At 38.7% G+C, this 22,167-nt stretch overlaps 1 protein-coding gene across 2 annotated transcripts; it reads right to left on the reverse strand.

The window, feature by feature from the left end:
• Positions 1 to 4,936: 4,936 nt before the first annotated feature.
• On the reverse strand, positions 4,937 to 20,233 carry LOC139215428 (dual specificity calcium/calmodulin-dependent 3',5'-cyclic nucleotide phosphodiesterase 1B-like). 2 transcript variants are annotated; one of them, XM_070846402.1, is made up of 14 exons: positions 20,071 to 20,233; positions 17,923 to 18,036; positions 16,891 to 17,073; positions 16,344 to 16,410; positions 16,098 to 16,214; positions 15,567 to 15,707; positions 13,950 to 14,050; positions 11,985 to 12,110; positions 10,789 to 10,890; positions 10,456 to 10,576; positions 7,767 to 7,848; positions 7,233 to 7,350; positions 6,017 to 6,150; positions 4,937 to 5,572 (listed from the first exon to the last, which is right to left on the reverse strand). In XM_070846402.1, exons 1-14 carry the CDS (start codon positions 20,121 to 20,123, stop codon positions 5,475 to 5,477), a joined length of 1,557 nt encoding a protein of 518 aa, XP_070702503.1. In that variant the 5' UTR covers positions 20,124 to 20,233; the 3' UTR covers positions 4,937 to 5,474. The 2 variants fall into 2 exon arrangements, with proteins under 2 accessions (XP_070702503.1, XP_070702494.1); XM_070846393.1 differs by having other exon boundaries at positions 6,017 to 6,153.
• Between the last annotated feature and the right edge of the window lie 1,934 nt (positions 20,234 to 22,167).

Below are 22,167 nucleotides of genomic sequence, written 5' to 3' on the forward strand. Positions count from 1 at the left end.
AGCTAATCAAACTGCTTGATTTTACACCACATTGGCCTAAAACAGTAACAGCACCAGATTATCAAGTGGATGGCTAGACTGACAGACAGACATCCTGCCACATAACACAAGAGCCACAGACTCTGAACAACAATCCACATCAGCTTTCCTGCCAAAGTCTCCTTTTTCTCCAACTAACAAACATGAACACACGTCTTGTTGTGCACCTTAGCTTGATGAGAGAGAGACCAAACAAACATTCACCAGGGAAACGTGCACTGCTAACGTCACTTTGCAGGCTAGAACAATTTTCTGGCTGCATCACATTACACAACATGTAAACATACCATGTAAACATGCATGTAAAGGGGGCAAGTTACCATGAATCCAGGGGCCCTGACAGGGGCCCTCAAAATTACTACATGAACACAGAAAATTAATCATGTGACGACATTATTTTGGGCCACAGATATGACGTTGGACTTTCTTTGAGTTTCAAAATTAAAATTATAATGTGTTTGCTCATTGCTTTTTTGCTAAAATCATCCAAGTAACCTGTCATATCACACCCCACAGTACAAACACTGAAAGCTTCAGTCGTGCCTAGCTGCTCTGTAGACAGGAAACTAGCCGGTGGTCAGTCTCATCAGATCAGTGTGGTCTGTACCGAAAGTCAAGCTCAAAACCACAAAACAGCTCAAAGGAGGAACAAAGGGCAACAGTTTCCTACCCAATTTCTTTCATAGACAAGCTAGTGCTCATGAAAACCTACACAGCCACATTAGCATTTTATTAATAATATCCTGACTCAATGTTGAAGCCAGTCAAAAGCTAACTACAGTACAATAATATCACTCTGGCAGTTTGATTTCACTTAAATACACTGTAGATCAACATTATCCACTCACAGCATTTTTACAGTCATTACATCTTGCTTATTTAGCCAAAATGTAATCAATGCTTTAATCAATAGTCAGTTGTGCTCTGGTCCTGCAGCAGCAGCTCTAGCCAACTCACCATTAATCTTCCCCAGTCCTGCCCTCCTCTCAGGTTAAGAAGAAGAAGAAGCTGAGCAGGTGGCCAGTTTTAACCTGAGAAATCCATGGAGATGGTGATGGATAATGCCAGTCTTTGGGTAAAAGTTAAATCCTCCTTTACTTCTCTCAGAGCAGATATCATTCAATCAAGGTTTTCCTGACTGGATAAACACATTCCTGTCAATACATTGCAGTGTAATAATATAATACTATAGAAGTGTAATGCATTCATTTTTTATTATCTCAGAATTTCCCAGATAAGTTTTCATATGGAAAAAAACAATAATGCCTCGTCACATATCTGTGAGGCACATGCCATATTGGCTCAATTGATCCTGGAGAAAAATGGCCTGGCAATGTCAGAATGGGCTTTCTGTCCCGAGGTGTCTGAGCTGTACAGCTGGACACCTCCCAATGTCTCAAACCCAAACTAAAATAGCAGAGGATTAAACTAAACTTCCATAAAATCGAGCTCTCGCGTAACTACGAGTTTCTCTGGGGATCTTGGGACATTTCATTCACCAACAAAAGCATAGCAGATAAGAAAACTTCTCAGAAATTTAGAAAATAAATCAGAGAAACAAGTTACTGCCCCCCGCTTCCATATAATATAAAACATAAAACAACGTAATAACTTAATATAAAACACTGCTGTATACTATATACTATAATAATTTAATATAAAAACATTGCTGCCATCTTTTGGCCACTAATATTAGTGATGCTTTTGTTAGTTATAATAAACTTTTTTCTCATTTGATTTAATTATTAATCGTGCTATACACAGATGCTTAATGGCAGTAGACTTCGTATGAGGTTATTAACATCGGACAGTAGAGATTCCAGCCTGCAAATCTGAATTTATTTTGGGCTTTATTTGGGCTCGTCAATTGGTTTTTATGCAGGTGTGGTTTGTTACTGCAACATAGCCAACATGGGTGACCTGTGGAGGCCTGACATTCTTTCTGGTGGCACCCCTGGTTCTTACCTGTCGGTATCACTGACAACAACGTCCTGTCTGCCCATGACATGTAAGCTACAGTGTGCCAGCTGCTGTCAACCAAACACAGACAGCCCACAGCTGCTCAGAGGAAAAGGAGCATTTCTGCTCTTTTACTTTTTTTCCTCCCTTAATTTTAGTAATGAAAAACTATTAACAATACACTTATGAGATAAAATAAAGTAAAATAAGAAAAAACTACTAAAAAAAGATTATTTTTGACTGTAAAAAGGAATAAAGGTGATTTCATTTGGAAGTAACTGTGAGAAGTAATTACTGGTAATATCACAATTATATCAGACATGTACCAGCTAGCTGTGTGGTTGTAAATCTCTAGTGAAAAAGCAAGGTGCATTACAGGAGGTTGTGTCTGCAGAAGCATTTACATATTTTTATTTAACAAGGAAAAACCTGTCTCCAGTGAGCAAAGACCACCCTCATATCTGACATGTGAATGCTTCTTGGGAATCTAAATCCTGGTCACAAAACACCTTCCTGCATGGCACTGAGTGTACAGTGACTTTCTTTCTAAGCCCAAGATCTTTACTGTGTTTCAGTTTGTATGGGAACTAATTTAAACGGTGAATTGAACGTTTTAATTATCGGACACACAGTAGAATTTTTTCTCTTTTAATTCTAATTTTGTATGAAACAAGGTCATTATAAAATCATCACCACACTCTTAAATGTCATTTCATCTGTTATCTGTATCACTCAAGTGGCATTATTATGTAGATTATGTGACAATCCTTCCATAACCTTCACATCAAACTTGACATGCCTGAACGGAACAAAGCAAACTGCAGCAGAAAACTAAAGCCACCCTAGTATTGATGTCACTTTAGCAGATTAATCAGCCACAGTATAACTAGTTTATTTCCCAGCTGCCAACTTTGACCACTATGTCCACAATGAACAAGAAAGACAGTAAAACATTCCTGTGCAAGCTTTGTTTTTTCCTTCTGCAGTGTATTTATGGACCATGTAATGTTTGTTCTGTTTTTGAATGGTAATAGTGTACTTTACATAAATTAAACCTGGGGATTTTGTTCCAATTTTACTTGAATTGATTGATGATTACATCTGTAATCTAAATTTATTTGATACAATAAAATGTTTAAATTGGTGATTGGCTGCTTTTCTTTCACACTTGTCCAGGCACAGTCCATGAATCCAGTCAAGTTAGAAATGTGTTTGACAGATAGTGTCACCATGATGTCTGCTCTCAACTAGGTATATATTTAGAGAGTCTTGTGAACGTCCAAACCACTTAAACGAGGATCTGCTTTCCCATTAAAATGTCAAAAAAGACGAATGTACAGGGAAAGTCTTCAAAAAGTTCATCTTAGCGTGTCTGGCATTATTGCACCACTGGTCATGTGTTCAGTGGAGGTTGACTTTGACTATATCCTAAAAATAGGCCAATAAATAATTCAATGTACTCAGAGCCAGGAGCATAAAAACACATGCATTTTTCATACACGGGACTGGTTTTCACAAATATATTTTGTAACACTGCAGCAGTTTAAGCTACATAGGATATCTATAGTTGCTCTTTAAGATAAGAAGCCTGTGTGAGCCCGATCGCTTCTACTGCAAAATTTTGCTGTGAAAGCATGTTGTCATCGAGTTGTTGAGTCATCGAGTCATCGCAGGTGGATGTGCTGCAGGATCGCTTCAGAGTAAAAGCCCAAATTTGCAGCTTTGATTGATTTTCTATATCAGGGCCAGAGACTCTCTGATCATAACTTTTTTAATTGGCTCAGGCAAGAAATCTGCATCCTGATCTATCATCCTATAAATATACTGAATGCTTACTTTGCTTTTGTAACAAGATGTTGTGAATACCTCATACACAATCTGTACATGTGTAAAGTGACGAAACTGGAGTTCTCTACTAGTTTGTATATTTCATTTATGTCTGTGTGATCATGCACATTGAACAGATTTAAGTAACAGAATTATGTCTTCAGTTCTTGTTGTGCTATTTATCAATTTATAACCATGCAGCTGGTATAGCTTCATATGTCCTGACTGTCCCAAAGATGAAGAAATCTGAAGCTGCAACTGAAAACTGCTGCAATAAGAAACTGGGTTTGAAGCTGAACCCTGTGGGCAACCCTGGAGCTAATTAATTCATTTTGCTCTATAGCCCCTCCAGCTGGAGGAGCAGAGAACTGAAATCATGGGTTTTCCCACGAGACAGCTTTGTAAGGGGGTTTCAACATTTAATGCACATGTTAAAGTCAGTGGAGGAGTCCAGCAAAACAAAGTTTTAAGATGCATTGTGGGAATTATGGGATCAATGTTTTGGATGAATATTAAGGTCTAAAAATCATAACAACTTGGCCTGCTGTGTCACATCTGACTTTTGCAAGTACCACAATTTTATGAAAAATTGCTGGACAGCCACTTTATTAGTTATAGTTTAGTTTAGCTATATCAAAAATTGTATATTAGGCATGTGTTTGACATCTCCATGCTCAGTTGTGGTTCAGATGCAAACTCCTCTTTCTAGCTCAAAAGTACTTTAAAGAAACAAGACACTGTTTCTGGATACACATTGCCTGATAGGACAGCTTCTTTACGTTACTATGGTGCACTTTTGCTAGAATGAGAATGGTCTGACTTGATAGATCTCAATACCCCTTAATAGACAGGGGTAATAATGTGACTCAAACATCACTTTTTATTTTTTTTAAAAAGGGAATTGTGCTTATGATTTTATGAAGGTTTTGCAAAGATAAAGTTCCTCAATTTTTTTTCCATCTGTGAAAACCAGAAGAAAAAAAAACAATTTTCTTCTTTTTTGCATATTTATTTTTTAGACTCACTTCTTTAAGTGTTTCTTGTTCTAATACTCAGCTCTAAATAGACCTAACAGTGTTTAATAAATACCTGAAGGTGTTGGTCTCTGTAGGAAGAGGTTCAGCTAATGATAAGAGTGGTTAAATTTTCAGCTTCTTCTATCATGTCGAAGTGCATGACTGAACAAAATGATAAAATCCTGCAATGCAGCCCCTTTAAGTGTAACAGGCACAATATCCCACCATAAAATTGGTATATTTTCAACATTTATTCCATGATTAAATGATTTGTGTACTATAGACTCAAACTATTAAAGGTAAAATGTTCCTTAAAAGTGTTTAGGTGGCAAATTAAATTAACAACATGCACTACACTTTATAACATGGCCAGCATGTACGCTTTGCATTTAAATTATCATAATAAACTACATTTAAAATAAGACATGATTTCTGTGAATATGCTGCATCTTACCTTGGGAAGATGATGTTAACCTTAAACCACCCCTCCCTCCTCCTCCTGGCTCCCTCAATCATGGTATAAGAAGGCATTGTGGTTTTGTTACAAAAAGTACATTAGTACAGTACATTAACCTCATGTAGCCTTTGTAGATACTCAAAGAAAAAAAGCACATGTCATAAATGAGGTCCTGTCTACTGTTTTGTTTCTGTAGTGGGTTCTTTCGGGGCTTTTTCTAATGGCTCATCTTGTCTGGATCTCCGCTCTTTGGTCACACCGGGGTCTGAAAATCCTGGAGGATATAGAAGATTGGAAAAGGCATTGGAAAATTTTGCTAAGCTGAAAAGGAAACAATATCTGTATCTGTTCATCGTGCCTCGTGAGATCACTGTAAAATTAATGTAGATAACAAATCAAATCAGGGAGACTGAGCACATTTATGGAGCAAAGCAGCCTTTTCCCTGCCAAATCACACATCTAGAAAAAAGATCTTTTATTCTGTGTTAGCAGAGTTGTTGCAAGAGATGACAGTGGAAAAATATAACAAATTCTCAAGATTGTTATGTGGTAAGGCCTGCTGTAAATTTGTTAAAATCGAGACTATCAATACAAATATACATAATACATAAACATAAATATTTTGTCTTTACAAATTACATATGTTTGTTTCTTGAATATATAACCTTGATATAGATTTGTGACCTTCATAACATGAATGAATGAATATGTGACGCACCATTGGAGCCACTTTCCTTCCATTTGAGCTTGTTGTCTTCGGTGTGTCGTGTCCACGTGGAGCGGAAGCTCACCAGCTCAGCTGTGATATGAGCGAGACTCCACTGCAGACCTCTGGAGCTCTCCTTCCACAGGCTACTATGGAGAAATAAAAGTGCTGTCTTTCTTTCTTTCTTTCTTTCTTTCTAACCCTAACTTTATAGGGTCTTTGTCTTTTAATATCGTTTTCAATATTTTGGGGGAAATACAGTATGATAAGATGAGAGGCTCTCTCATGTCTGTTCATTAAATAATGAACTTCAGCCAGCAGCCGGTTAGCTTAGCTTAGCATAAATACTGGCAGCAGGTAGACACAGATTGCCAAGTTCTGTCTAAAAGCTAATAAAACATGTTTCCTTGGAAGTCACTGCACCTGGCCATGAAATACTAAAGCACTCATTTTTACACGTCAGTCTTTATTGTAATATAACAATTGGGATATAGAGCATTCATTGATAAGCTTCAGAGGTTAACACTGGATAAAGCCAGGTTAGCTGTTTCCACGCAAATCCAGTTTATTACAAGAACTGGACACTGGAGTCAAATATTTTGTCTGTTAATATCAATGAAAAATGCTTGCAGAGAAGGATTTTGTCATTGTGCAGTCCACTAAACATTGTTTCTCCTGTTGGCCCTATTCCATAGACTTTCCATTGATATTATCTACTATACTGAATACACCCATATCCTCATACCTCATCTGTATTTTGGAAACTGGACATAGATACACATAGTTGTTTTTAAACCTATACTTATATATTCACATACTTACATTGTACACAGACCATACATGTTTTTTGTTTTGTGTGTTTACTTAATTCAGCTTGGTTGCTCTTTTCTCCCATTTCTTCTGGTTATGTGTAATTGTAAGCACACAGGGAAGTGGAAAAAGTCAAATTCCTTGTATGTGCTCACATACTTGGAAAATAAAGCTGATTCTGATTCCGATTGATATTACAAAGCGAAATAATTAACCATGTCACCATTTTTAGATGTCCCTTTTTTAATGCTGGTTTATGAAGACTGCGTTTGTGGTTGCAGGGATTTTGCATCGTAATACCACAAATGGCTGCTAGAAAAAAAATTGCAGTAAAGCTGAGTGGCAGTGCCATATCCATCACTCTTGGCCCCTTGGCTTCAACCAGCAGTCCAACCAATAAGACTTGTTTGTGTGTTACCTGTGTCTGTTGCAGGGGTCTGGGGGACCTGGGTTCTCCTCCACCAAGGGAATAACAATCTTTTCAGCCATGTCCGTCAGTAGAGAGAATGTTGGATACACAATGAAGTCTATGAAACCTACAAGAGTAAATGTCAACACATTAGCATAACAGAATTAAATGTTTCTGAGATATAAGAAAGTGTCTGTCTTGTTTTTTTTTTTACACTGGTGAATAAATTCAAATGTAAGTCAGTGACTGAATAAGAAATAAGGTGTAAGACTGCGTATACAGCAGTGCCGACTGGTTAGAAAATCAACACAAAGGATGCCACTGACTGGCAGAAAGAAAGATTTCACTGTTATTAGGGGTGATTTTAAGTCAGTGCATTGTTATGCATTTATGTGGGAACACCTGTATGTGTGTAGTTTCACAGCATTATCATGACTTCACCAAATTCACGAATCCACCAAGTGTGGATGGGAACTAAATGTCTTTCATAGAGGGCTGAAGTCAGAAAGACAGAGATTTTAGACAGTGTTTTGTGAGACATACCAATCTGGGACTCAGCTACCAGGGTGCTTTTTCGATCACACAGAGGAGAGAAGGGCAGGCTGAGCTCTGCCTCTCTATCACCCTCACAAAGATAGAAAGAGAGAGAGAGAAGATATCTTAAAGGGCGTCCCACACATTGCCTGAAAATAACTTTGTAAAGGTTATTTGATTCCAAAACTCGCCACCTGAGACTTTCAGATTGTTCAAAGAGTATCATAGAAGCGCTTGTGTTTTTTTTAAAGTAACACAACAAACATTAAAGAGCATTTACAGAGAGAGGTTTCTAACATCTTATTTTCAAAGACAGTACGGCCGCCTAACACCTCCTCTTTTCTGTTTTGTCTTCCAGGCAGTGAAACTGAAAGAGGATGACAGCCCATCGCAGCTTACCATTGCATTTACTGGAAATCCACTCAAGTGAAAGGACCGGCCTCATAAAACCTGCCAACTTGCTCATTGCCATCTGACAAAGTTCAGCAGGCATTTCCTTGAAAATAATGTCATTTTAAGTAGGTTGTAAGAACGCATGATCGACATTTTACTTCTTAGAGTAATTCTGATATCACCATGAATGATTCCCTACATCTGATTGGAGGATTGCATCTTTTGTTGGGCTGCGATCGCCCGAAAATCCTGCCAACAGCTCTGAAAATGTTGCCAAATGAAACAAATGAACCAAAATCAGCTTTGAAGTAAATATCACCACAATGTCTATTTAGTAGCTTTTCTGGAGCTTTCAATCACATCGCATGGTCCATATCAATAGATGAAGTTCCCAGTTGTTGTTAAACTGAAGATTTTCAAACAAGCATTTTCTCAAGTTTTTTTTTTAAAGAAATGTGCATCTACAATGGCTCAAAAGCATGTAAATAGTAAAAAACATTTAATTCCATGTACACCCTATCTGCTGATGAAGATGGTAGATTATCAAAAAACCCCAAACAGCCACTAAATGAACCTTGAGGTGAGTACAGGGGTGAAATCAAAGTTAGATCAGAAAACACATTAGAAAGCCGTCAGGCAGGACTTTCACTCGTAGTCCAATATTCAGTAACACCGTTTTTGTTCTTTTGTTAGCAACTCGCCTCTGGAGTGGAGATCCAATCATCCACTTCCACTCAGGTTTCTGATTTCTATCCACAACGCAGATCCCCCCGAGCCTCTCTCAAAAAAGCAACACTTGAAAATACTTAACCCATCTTTGTTGTTATTTGATGAAAAACCTTTTTTTTTCAACCCTTAGCTGAGCTGACTTTCCTCATGTTTTCTGTTCTACTACTGTTACACTTCAGGTGTATTAGGTGGATTGGGTCTCAATACACAAACAATAAACAGGATCATCATAATAATTCTAATAATTCTCAATCCTTTGATACACATATTGTTTCAGGGTCAAGGTCAGGCTCAGTTTTTCATGACATTTGGGAGTTTTTAAAGGCAACATCACCATTTCAACAAGATCGAATGGTTTGGTTTGGTACATATCTGGCATAATCGATTCTGAGTGTTTTTTTTCCAGACTTAAATCTTGTATAAAAATCTGTTTGTAAGATCGAGTATGCCTTCAACTACCAAAGTACGCGCTCAATAATCTTTTCAAAGAGGCTGTCCTGTCTCTGACTGTCTCATCTTCATACCTTGGGCGGTATTTATGTCGTTTTCTTTAGCTCTGACGTATTAAACCTCTTTGAAGGTTTCCCACTCGGCCCCTTCAGACTCAGACGAGTCATTTACAAAACTGTTGAGCTGTTATTAGGCGTTCAACCTTTTGACTCATCAATCACACAAGATAATAACAGATAAAAACCAGTCAGATAAGAATAGAAGTAAGCAGGACATGAAAGAACAACAGAGAACAGAGAAGAAACAATTTGAACATATGTGAAGGGAATACTTATATATGTGGTACTTGGTAACCCCTGTGTTGTGTGAATTAGGTCCCAATAAGATACTTACTGGTTAAATGTAGATACAGAGCAAGAAACCAAGACTATGGGAAACAAGGGAGAAACAATGAGCCATTGTAGAGGAAAAGAGAAATAAATTCTATTCTATTTGTTGTTTATTTATGTAAATGCTGAGTTACTTTGGGGTCCAGTGCTGGGAAACAAAAAGGTGACTTTACTGTACCCCCCACAGTTTTGGTAGCATATTATAATCATAAATAATTAGTTAATAGGTTTCATTGAATATCATTGTTGTTTTCCAGTGCTATGACCTTTGCATACCCACTATTTACAAAAATACGTATATAATGTATTTCTCTTTTCCTCCTTGTACCAATACAACGACTTTATGGGTACCTGATTCATACAACCAAATCACACTATAAATCGAGAGCTGTGTTATAAAGGGTTACCAAAGAAATCAGTGGAAATTTTTCACAGTAAGATCTGACAACCTTCCTCACAGTAAGACTTGACAATACCGACAAAAAACACTGTGACTAATACAACACAGTAACTCTGAAGCCTTTCTAGTAGGAAAGACAGCTCTGCATAATATCATCCCCTTCTATTCTTCTTTTAAGCAAGACGAACAATTAGGCACTACAGCCTTCATTTATAGGCTTAATTTGTATTGCGTTTCACTATATTATTGAAAAATAATCTAAGAGCGATGATAGTAATGAAGAAGATGAAGATGAGAAATAGTCACATAGTAAGTTCAGGTCTATCAGCGATCCTACCTGTCTGAAAAACTCCTCCATTAGGGCTTTGGTCCAGCGAGAGTGCAGTGCCCAGGGCTTGGATGGATGGCTTATGTCAGCCGTGTGGAGTAACAGAGACAGTGCTTTGGGCTTGTCAATCCTGAGGAGGAAAGCATGAAGCACATTTTGTTTTTGTGGTGGCGCTGTGCCTCTCAGACACGTCTTAAAAGCAGATTTTACACCAGCCAGTGTGACACTAATCTGGCTCTCTGCTTGGGATATCTAATCATCTGAATCTGCTCTGAACAGTCACTTTATGACCTCTTCATTAAGCACCACAGCACGAGGAACAGCACGGTCTATTAGAATTACCGCTCTTGTTGCTGTAGACAGGATTTCATCGCTTTGACTTGGACTAGGTGGGAGGACATGTCTGTGGACAGCACCATCTCTATAACAAGCGATCGCAGCTCCCTATAAACAAACACACAGAGAGACAAACAGTTTACTTCCTGACCTTGGATTATGAGAAGGAACTACAGAGTAAAAATGTCAGGCGGGAAGACTCAATGGGGTTGTACCCTCGTTAGATTTCCTGATGGATTTTCTTGTTCCCATGGTAACACTTAGTGCTAGAAAACCCCATTACAGTATGCTGCTGGTGTTTATCTGTGGTGATATCAGCAGAGCTCTCCCATGAATAGCACAGTCAAATACTACATCTATGATGTATGATGTATGTACAGTGTTTTCTGTAGAGCAGAATCAATTGTTTACACGCATAAGAACATATACAGAGTTTATGCAAATTTAGGGTTAACAACAGAATCAAAGTCCAACAACCCATTTCTTTCGCTCTTTACTTGTTTATGTACACCTATCACATCAAAGTAAATGATAAAACAAATAGTCCTTTTGTCCCACTGACCACATCTCTGAGTGTTTGTTACTTGGAAACAGAGAAAATCATATAGTGACTCATTCATTATTCCAGAGCTGATTTGTGAATGAGTCACTGAGCTGTAATAGGAACATGATCCATTATTGATTCCTAAAAGAGATATTTCATCTCAAGGGGTCAGAGGTCAGGGTCAGGTAGTGGAGCAGGCTCACAGCTGGTGAGGACTCAGAGTCTCATATTAGGACAGTTCATGCTGGACAGATAATTTCCCCCCTTTTGTAGCCTGTAGTCATGGTAAGTTCACCAACACAGTTCAGCCACTCAGCTCTTTATATGTTAAATGATAACATTCAACATATTTCCATTATTCTATATATTCTTTTATTGTCAAGCAATCTCATGAGAGGACCCAAACCAACATTACCGCCTGACTTCTCCTGTTTACGGAGAGTAAATAGTTAACTTGTTGTGAACTATTTTCACAAGCACATTAATACAGAGTTGGTGTCCTTGTAAGTATTAACTGTGTAGCAGCTGCAGAGGAGAAAGAGCCTTTCCTGTCAAATCTGTGAAGCCATAAACTATAAATGGTCAGTTCCTCCCAGTGTCTCTGCCTGAAACTAGAGCAAGCAACACAATTTAAATGATAAAAATGTTGTCGTCTTACATCCATTCCTCTCTTGTCAAATTAATGAAGATGTTCATTTGGTCGTTCTGCAGTAGGCGAAAAGCTGCACTCAGGTGATGGCTTTCCTGTACCGACCGATCATTGTAGATCAATGCAAACTCTGACCTGTTCAGACAGACAGTGAAAAAGCAGTGAAGAGTGTGAGTGTGCATAAAACAGTAGTTGTACAATTGTACCATGGTACTGGGTGGAGGAGGTGAGAATGAGATAAAAAAGAGAGTCCTCAGGGTAATTTAAGCACAATGGCTGCACGTCTGTAATGATGAATTTAAAAGTGTTAAAGAGGCAGTCGGATGTGCTTGAGAAAAAAAGAAAACTGGCACCACTTTGTTATTAATGATGCAGTATAGCACGTTAATTAACTAATTTCTCAATCAGCCACCCTGTGTCTTCTCATTTGAATAAAGGACTTTATTAGACTATAGAACTAGATAACAAAGTACACTGCGAAAAGTTTTCCAATTATTCCAATTATTTTGAAGCTTCTGCCAACCCATCACAGTCAAACCAAACAAAATAAAACCCTTGGGTACATTTCTTCAAAGACATTCAACTGTGTGGTCTTTCGTGGACTGTAAACAGTTTGTGGCTTCATGCTTTACAGAGAGAGTGGCCACAGTCAGCTTGAATTCATGATGGTTACCATGTTTTTTAATAGTGACAAAATTTCATGGTGGAAAAAAACACCATGATGTTATGCTTTCTAGGAAGTTTGATGGCTTCTGTGGTGGTTTTATTATGTATATTTACAGTAAATATGATGCAGTGTTGATTCCATCCTGAGAGACCACTACAACCCAGGTGAGATAATTTATACTACAACCGACTCCTCTGACCCAGAGGAAGACGTGCTTTATGTTGAAGTATTAGTTCTTTTACCTTATTAGCATTACAATACGTTTCTTATTGTAATGATGGGTTCCAGATCTCTTCTTAACAGATTTACTGTAATTGTTTGCGTTGATTTTATAGGGAGTCGTTGAAACAACTGCTCCATTTAAACCAAAGTAAATATGTATTCTTTATTTATCAATTATCGGAAACTTTACTCTTCATTTTTGAGAATTTGCATGCTTGCTTTTTTAGCTGAGCTGTTGCGCACTAACCAAAAGATTTACACTAGCAATTGATTGTTAATAATGAGGTAATTGGAAATAAAGCAACAGAACATTGTCCTTTTACCACATGACATGGCCACAACATTTCATCACCGTTTTGATTACTCAATAAAATAAAGACGACAAAACATACATAGAAACTACTGTAATAAAGGCTTTTTAATTTTTGTACCTTGATGGTTTTAGGAATTCATCCCCCTTTTTTTGTGGACACAAGGTTCTTTATTTAGTCATATTTTGAGTGTTTGGTACACACATGTGTGGAGAGGAGGTTTGAGAGGTTTCTATGGATGTTTATTTTTATTCTTTTTATTCTTAATCAGTTGTAACCCACATTAATTTATGGTGACCACAGCCGATGTACTTAATGACATACATACATTTGAAACAACAGAGTTATAACAGACCAAAGAAGGTAAATGTTTGACACTCAGAAGATTGATTTTGGGCGGAGACAGACTTTAAGATAGATGTTGTTTAGTTTCTGTTACTAAGATATGTCCTCTTATTGTGGACCATTATTACTCCCAAAATAAAGCATGCATGATGATGATGATGATGATGTGTGCCAAGAGACTGCGTTCTTCAGCCCTCCTATGTGGAAAATTGACATCTAAAAATACTGTGTTCCCTCCATGAAGATGTGTTTGCTTTAGAGAGCGCTCTCACTCTCTCTTTCTAAAACTGCACAAAGGCACTACCTTACTATTTCTACACTCCCTGACATCTGTCACTATTTTACAAATTCTCAACAGGATGTGGTGCATACATAGCTGGGGCTTTGTAAGACAGGGATGATAAAATATGTTTCAGAAGAAGAGCTTACTTTGTGTGGATGTGAAAGTTGTTTGTGGTTCCCGTGTGTTCATAATCATGGATGGCTGCAGCAAATAGTGACGCCATCACTTCAAGCTCCGTCAGCCAGTGCTTGTTAAAAAAAAGAGACAAAAAAAAAAGAAGATGAAAACATACTGTACGTGTAGCAGGGTGCGCACACTGTACTGTGAGAGGAACCGTTGTCATGTCCTTATCTGTAGGCTACAGTCATATGAAATTATGTCAGTACTGCGACGTGGCAATAAACAATTTGCTAATACGCAATAACAACATCTCAGTCATGATTTCACTCAGAGATTTAATCACTTGGATATAAAGGATAATGCTTATTTTTCCTATTATTAACAAATCCCATGAAAAGACCCAAACCTACAAACAAGTATTGCCTGCACAACCAAAGCCTGATATAATTACTGCTATTAAAGTAACAGTCTGCAGTCATGCTAGCAGCTTTGTGAGGCTGTAAATGCTAATGTCAGGACGTTAACACACTCACAATGACAACAATAGCACACTAATGTTTAGCTAGCAGTTAAAATGTTTATCATGGTTACTGTCTTGGTTTAGTATGTTAGCATGCTAACATTAGCACAAAACACAAAGTACTACAACTGATGGCGATGTCATTAGTTTCGCAGCTGACAAAGTAACATTTTGGCCTGATGCTGAGGCTAGATTAAGAATAAAGAGATTATTCAGGGGAACATGAATGTGTGAATTGAATGTTGTGGCAATCCATTCAAACGTTGTTGAAGTATTTCATTCAAAACCACAAAGGAAACAGGAAACAGAGGGGGCTCACCAAAGTCATTAGACTTCATCCTCCTGGGGCCATAATTGCATGAATAAAATTTAGTGGCTATACATCAAACAGTTGTTGAGATAAATTTAGAAAAATGTCACTACATTAGTTAATAAAACATAAATTCACAGGGATACAAGATCTTCAGTAAGTATAATACTGCAGTTCAGCACACCAAATATGTACAAATCTGTGGCTGAAAACAGTCCACAGAAGAGTGAAGTTGAGTAATGTTAGCTAAAAATGACAGTTTTCTATTGTTGGAATGATTTCCCCTTTTTTTTTTTTTTTTTAGAAGAGTGGCTGAGTGCCACAGACAGGGTTGCGAAGACTGTAAGTATTGAGTGACGGACTCAGGGGTCAGGTTGATAAAGTAATAAACCAGTATGTTAAATAATAAAACCAGTTTGTTCCACTAGTTCCACTAGGAAAAAATCAAATCAGTTGAAAAAATTCAATGAATAGGCCACACTTGAAGGCGAAGTGAAAAGCTGACCACCATAGAGAGGGGGGCACAATATCTTTTAAATATGGGAATAAACGTTGCACATGTCCTCCTGGAACACATTTGTAGTGTTGCACTCGGCCTTGACACAAGGCTCATTAATTTGGTAAAGTTACCAAACTAACTAAATGTCTGACAGGCACGTCTGAAGAAGCACACTGGCACCTCAACACATTGAAGGTTTTTGTCTTCTCATGGGATTTGTCGACATTTAGGATTAAACAGACCACCGGCTTTAACAGTTAAAAATAGGATCAAGCAATTGACCGAAAATAAGAGCATTCAAGAGCCCAGTGTACCACGAGTCCAGAGCGCAGCAGCAGGCTGTGCAGCGTCTGAGTCACATCAGCAGCATGAACATGGCTGTGATAGGGGTTGCTGTATTTGCAGTATCCTCTCTCCAGCGCACACAGGAACTCTGTCAGGCACGAGATGGGGATCTGCAACGTGGATTACGCAATCATTAAAGTCAAAGTTGTGTATAAAAATCCAAAGTTCACAAAGTTTGTGACAACAGTAAAAGCTAAAACAGCCTGAAAGTTGTAATAAAGTTGTGGATTAAAGGATTGACAGGGCTTACGGTATGATGCATGTGATTTGCACACATAATTTGGCAACTCATTGCTCATTCTAACGCCACAAGTTGATAATAAAAACCATATGCCTGATTATATCTACAACTACAACACACATTTGTAAAAAAAAATAATGTAAGAGTGGAGAAATGATCATATTACTTCAAAACATTTCATCCTGGATGCTAAATTCTTTCATTCTATAATAACACATAGTAGACTGCATATACTGTGAAATGAAAACAATTAAAAGACCTTAAAACGGCTGTTGAGTTCATATCTGGTGATCAGCTCAAAGAACAGAGTCCGTAGTGCGTGATCAGAGCTGGCTGAGTTCAGAGCAAACACGTCAAAGCTCCAGCGGTCAACATCCTAAGGAGGAGAGTAAAGTGACAAAGTTATTGATACATACTTGTGGCATGTATACGATCCCTTTTGGATGTCCAATTTATTGCACAAACACACGACGCACAGTGAGATTTATGGTTAGTGGAGGCTTACCCTGAGGCAGTTTACGACCGCAGCAGGTTGGTCTGGCATGGCTGCCGTGTAGGCCCTCTTGAACATCCTGGAATAATGCAATGTTTATGTTGAGTTCAGTTAAAGTTCAGATGTTGACACTGTGCAGCGAACTTGTCTCAGGAGCTGTTTATATAAATCCTCCAAAGTCCCCATCCCCTTTGGAAGGATGTTTTAAAGAGAAAAGGAGGCTAATATTTCATCGCCCAGTTCAGCTGTCTGTGTTTTCTGTAGCTTTGATACAACACTGTATGCGTTTACGTTAGAGTTATAGCACAGACATGGAAATCAGTCATTTACGATGGGAATTTTATTGTATGAGATGATCATTTCCTTATTTTAGTGTTTTAATGTCTCATAAATAAAACATATAGCTGGTTTCTTTTCTGCAGCAGCTGCATTGTTATAGTCAAGTACAAAACATCCTGGTGCATCACACGGTCCTCAGTGAATAACCCAAGAATATCCCAAGAAATCCTAATCTTATAACTCTGAAATAGAGATTAAATGAACATATGTGTTATTTTACCTCTCCACAAATATTCCAGCCTGCACTGCGTGCACAATGCTGCGGAATTTGGGCTTCTCATCTGAGCGACGTGCAGGTCGCCGAACCCTCTGGGTAAAGGTGGACGCCAGCCAGTCAGTGACCTCTGAAGGCACCCCGTCTGACTGCAGCTGCTGAAGGTCGTCCTCTGACTCCAGACACTGCCTGAGAGACGCACAGCACACATACACACAAGAACACAAACAGTGAGTGTCAGGGCGATGTGTGAAAACACAGACGCATAGATCAGACTCACAAGTTCAAAATCTCTTCCTGTTTCTGAGTGCATTATATTAACACTCCGCCATCATTTCACTGTCAGGATTGATTGTATAAGTTTGTATGAAAATTTACAGTTTTGTTCTCACTATGGTGATCTTTATCTAAGATATGGTTATCTTTATTTGTCTGTATGTCTTTTAGACTTTGTTTTGAACTGTTTTGGGGACAGATTTAATGGCATTTTGACACCTGATTATTTATGTTACACAGAAATTTATAGATGTAGTCAGTGGTTTGAGGTCCCCAGGCGAAAGAAAGCAGTTGGTAATTGTTTTTGTAGTTCAGTAAGTACTTTTTTTCAAATTAATAAAAAATAGTTCAGTATGGTGTGTCACCCCTATATGGGTTCCCACGTGAACTGCTGCTCTGCTTTCTCCCCACAGACCAATGCAGGTTGGGTTAATTGGTGACTCTAAATTGCCCGTAGGTGTGAGTGTGAATGGTTGTCTTTCTATATGTGTTAGCCCAATGACTGGCAGCCTGACCCGCCCACTGTTTGCCCAATGTGAAGTGAGACAGACTCCAGCTCAGTGCCACCCTGCAAAGGATAAGTGGGTATAGATACAGTAATGGACTGATATTAGTTCTAACTTTATGTACAATACAGTCAGTCAGTTATACCGTTGTTTTCCATTACTATGCATCTGAAACAAGCTTGCATTAAAATGTAACTCAGCAGAAAATGTCCACGTACTTTTGTTCTCAAAATCACATTATTCTACTATATTCTACCTTGTTCCATCAAGGTACACTGCCTCCAGTAACGACGCTGTGAAATCCAGATTCTTTTTGATTTCGTCAAAGTCGACATCTTTCTCCTCCAGCTGCTTCAGCATGCTCCTCAGCCTAAGGGGAAACACAATCATTTATTTGGAAGGGATTGCAACAAAATAAAAAGACAGATGCCCCTTTTTGAAAGTTTTAGAACCACTGTTTTACCTCACCAAACAGAAATCCCAGGGAGGAAATAGTGGTGTGAAAACGGCTGTGGGTTACAGCATTTTGGCATCCAAGTCTTCACATTAAATCTCACTGGCCACAGCAATAAAAGTTACAGCTCCAGAACAAAGGTCATTTTAAACATAATGGGGACTTTGTGTGATACAAGCGTTCTAAACACAGCCCTGTAAATTTACTGCACTTGTCATTGTCGTGAGTGAAACAATGTCCAAGAGGTGCTTTAACAACAGGTCGAAAAATCCTCATGAAGTGATTTAAATGCCAAGCTGTCCAAAGAAAGGCAGTGGCAAAAGGGCATCATTAGTGCCAAATTTTCCATGAGAGGAAAACTTCCCATGGTTCCCTTATGTAACTCCCATTTTGTCAAAACGGGCTCCATGAAAAACTATGTTTTCGAGTTTCAAGTGGCGGTCACATTCTGATCTTGTCTGAGAACATGTTGCTCATTCTTGGTTTTGAAACCTTTAATCAAATTACGATCGAGAACTGATGGGAATGCATTCATCTCCTGCAGTGTAATGAGAAGCAAATGTTTGGAGCACATTTCACCTACAGTATAACCCACCTGCAACGTGTTAATGTAACCCCATCCCAGTAATAAATCCAATAGCTCTGATGAGAAGAACTGATTCTCTCTGCTTCAAGTGGATTATATTTTCTCTGTGGCCATTTAAAAGAGAGATTTATTTGATATGATAGCACATTTGTGCCACAGATTATTCTTCTAAAACATTTTGGTGGGCTGCCCGTATGGTGCCGTGACCAGAATGACTGTGTTCAAACTGCGCCAGGCCACGCCATGGAGCCAACTCCTGGAGATGAGACGCTCACAGCTTTTCAAGTGTTTATCACGCTGGCAAGGGCTTTCAAAAGCTGTTGGGTCATAAAAATAGCTTGCATCTGAATGCCACCGCTCACTTTCAATCTCAAGTAATCTTTCATGATAACACAGTCTTTTTTGTTTCAACTGTTCGTTTACAGGAAATTACTCGTCAAGTGCACTTGTGAAACTATGTTTATAGAGAGAAATGACAAATCCTCGTTTGGCTCGGACTTTGTTGAAGCTACACGCTGCATAGTGTCATTCTTATTAGGTGTGTGTCAGCACAGCCCCGTAGAAGAGTTTGAATGGTATCAGCTTTGTCAGCACAAATCTAGGAATGCATTTCTATGTCTTCGCAGAGCTTATTGAGAAAAAAGAAGAACACAATCACTTAAAACCACATCAAATCGAACCATCATATCGCCGTAAAAGTGCAATGAATTGTAACTTGTAAACGCTGAAGCTCACAGCACAAGACAGATGAAAATCTTTGGTAAAAAAATAAATAATGATAGTCGACAAAGTTTAGCGCTCTGAACCCTGCAGAGACTGATACATCAGTGTGTTAACCAAAACAAAACCACATGACCTATCACCTCTGCTGCACATTTTCCTCCTGCAGCAAAGGCAGGAGTAAGATGAGTGTTCGCACAACCACTTGTGTTTGCTTGCATGCCGCAGAGTTTAAACCAAAGAAAATCTTTATGAGCACATGAAGTATTTTAAATATTCTTATTAAATTGAAAGTAAAAGGGCAACTATATTTTCAAAAGGATACTTTTGAAGGTAAGGATAAACTTCTCATTATTTGTTTTGCAGTGATCATGGTTTGCAGATATAAAAAGTATCAAAAAACCACGTTAGGCTGCTACATTATCACTCATCACTGTGCAGTACAGGGTGTATTTTTGACTCACATATCTCCATTACTGCAAAAGAAGAAATCTCCTACATCAGAATATGATACAGCCAGCCTTACTGCACCAAATGGTAACTAATCGTGTTAATTTTACAGATGTAGCATGTTCTGATAAAGAAAAGCTGAACGTGTAGGTAACTAACTATGATATAATCTGTTTCAATCTACCCTGTCTTACCTAGAGATGGGGATCTGCAGCCGTTTCTTACGGATTCGCACCAGTTCAGCCATTCCACACTCAAGCTGTGCCCTAATGGACCCCAGAGTTCAATAAAAAACAATAAAAAAGGAAAATTATAGCAGAGAAGTAGTAAACAGAAAAGTTCCCCAAACCACCAACGCAAACTTTGTGTGTCCTGAGCCAGACTTCTGTTTCAACAGCTCTCCCACCCACTTCTGGGGGGACCTACTCCACTTCACTCTGATTGGTTAGGCAGGTCCAAACTGTGTCAGTGTGTGTGTCTGTGGTGTGTGTGTGTGTGTATTTGTGTGCCTGTGTGGGTGAGGGAGTGTTTGTGCATATGTGTACACCCGTTGTGTGAAGTGTGAGTGAGTTGACCTCACTCACTGATGAAGTGTTGACTGCGAGGCTTTCAAGCTGTGTGTACTCAAATCCCAAATGAGAATTTTCCATCGCAGCCGCAAATTAGGGAACTACACAGAGAGTCTTTCAGTGAAACCCACCAGAGTCACCCGAACCAAAATACATAAACAAAGCTTGTCCTCGAAAGCCACCCACAACAGCCCGATTGGTTACCTGCTGTTCTTGTTACTGCACAGAGAATGTGAGAGATAAAAAAAATTGCAGTGTCAGAGCCAGCTGTGGCAGATTCAACCAGCAGCACAGAGGTTAAAATCATAATTAAGATCATATCAATATCATACTGTAACAACAGAGTCAAATAGCTTTAAACCAATAAAAGCCAGCTGAGTGTTTTCTAAACTGCAAACAGTGTGTTATAAGATAAGGCAAGACAATGAGTGGTTCCTACTCACTTTTACAGTGCTAAGTTCCTAAAATCATTACTAGTCTTTATTTTTAGAGTATTGTGAGAGCTGTGTGACAACGTGGCTTGGGAAAACCCCTGCCTGCTGTTTGCCTCCCTGCTTGCTTGTCCTGCTTTGGCTGCTGGGTCAGACTGACTCTCATGCTCCCATGCTCTTTGACATGGCACAACGTATTGCAAAAATGGAGAGAAGTAACATTAACCATCATATGATTCTCCATCTCCTGTGTCCCTTTGAGCTGTTTTGTTTTCACCAAAAGTAATGCTGCGGAAAGAGAATCCATGCATAGAAATGATGCTCCTAATACACTGTGATGTCAATTAAAGACTACAGACAAGCAATTCATCCAGTGTCACTTGGGATCCTTTAAACACCCAAAACTATTTTCCCTTTGTGTGCTTGCCAGCGTCTTGCTTTACGCTCTAAACTAAACTTTAAACTGTTTTGTTTTCATGAATTCATCCCTCATCCTCTCAGTCTGCCTCTGATGATGACAAATATACATCCTCTGATCTCTCTCTGTCCACTCACAGACTTGAGGCAATTATTACTCACGCACCCTACACTCCTCAGAGAAATCTGACTTTGTGGCATCATAAATCACATCTAAATGTTTTGTGTCCCTGCATGGGAAATGAAGAGACTGAGGGGTGGTGGGGGGCACAGGGGGTGGTGATCTTGATTTTCAAAACAGCAGAATCAAATAGATTTTGCTCATGTCAAAGGGTTTTGACTGAACACAATGGTCAAAGGGTCAGTGGTTTATTATTTTAAGAATCTCTGGTGTCTGGGATGGACCTCAAACTCAATCAGCCATCTGGATTTGATTAAAGGGATGGTTCATCCTGATTCTGAAAAACATATTGTCTTTCTTTCTGTGGTATTTAGCTGTGCAAATAGTTTTGGTTTATTTTGTTTGTTTGAGTTTTCTGCCACCACCCCGATAAGGTATGTGAATGGAATTTCATTTTCCTCTTCATTTTTCTCTCTTTCTAGGAACAGCAGTATTCGTTGGAACAACTTTTTACCTCTCTGAATACGTTCGATGGTGTGTTGTGTGGATCATACAGAGTAACAAAGACACTGCCATGTCTCTGGGATGACAATGTCGCTCTGTCAGTGGGCCAGTTCACCACTTTGGCAGAGACTCAAATACCTCGACCAGGATTGAATGGACTAGCATGAATTTTTTTGCAAATATGTTCATGGTCCGCAGAGGATGAAACTTACTGACTTTGATGATCCACTGAGTTTTCCTTTACTGCTG

The sequence above is a fragment of the Pempheris klunzingeri genome, chromosome 2, assembly GCF_042242105.1.
Source record: "Pempheris klunzingeri isolate RE-2024b chromosome 2, fPemKlu1.hap1, whole genome shotgun sequence".
In the NCBI taxonomy this organism is placed as follows: Eukaryota; Metazoa; Chordata; class Actinopteri; order Acropomatiformes; family Pempheridae; genus Pempheris; species Pempheris klunzingeri.

Coding starts and splice junctions, on each gene's coding strand:
- LOC139215428 (XM_070846393.1), bottom strand. CDS start 20,123: ATGGCTGAACTGGTGCGAATCCGTAAGAAACGGCTGCAGATCCCCATC. Junction 17,074..17,922: donor GTGTACCTTGATGGAACAAG/GTAGAATATAGT, acceptor TGCGTCTCTCAG/GCAGTGTCTGGAGTCAGAGG. Junction 14,051..15,566: donor TGCTGCGCTCTGGACTCGTG/GTACACTGGGCT, acceptor TTTTTTAACAAG/CACTGGCTGACGGAGCTTGA.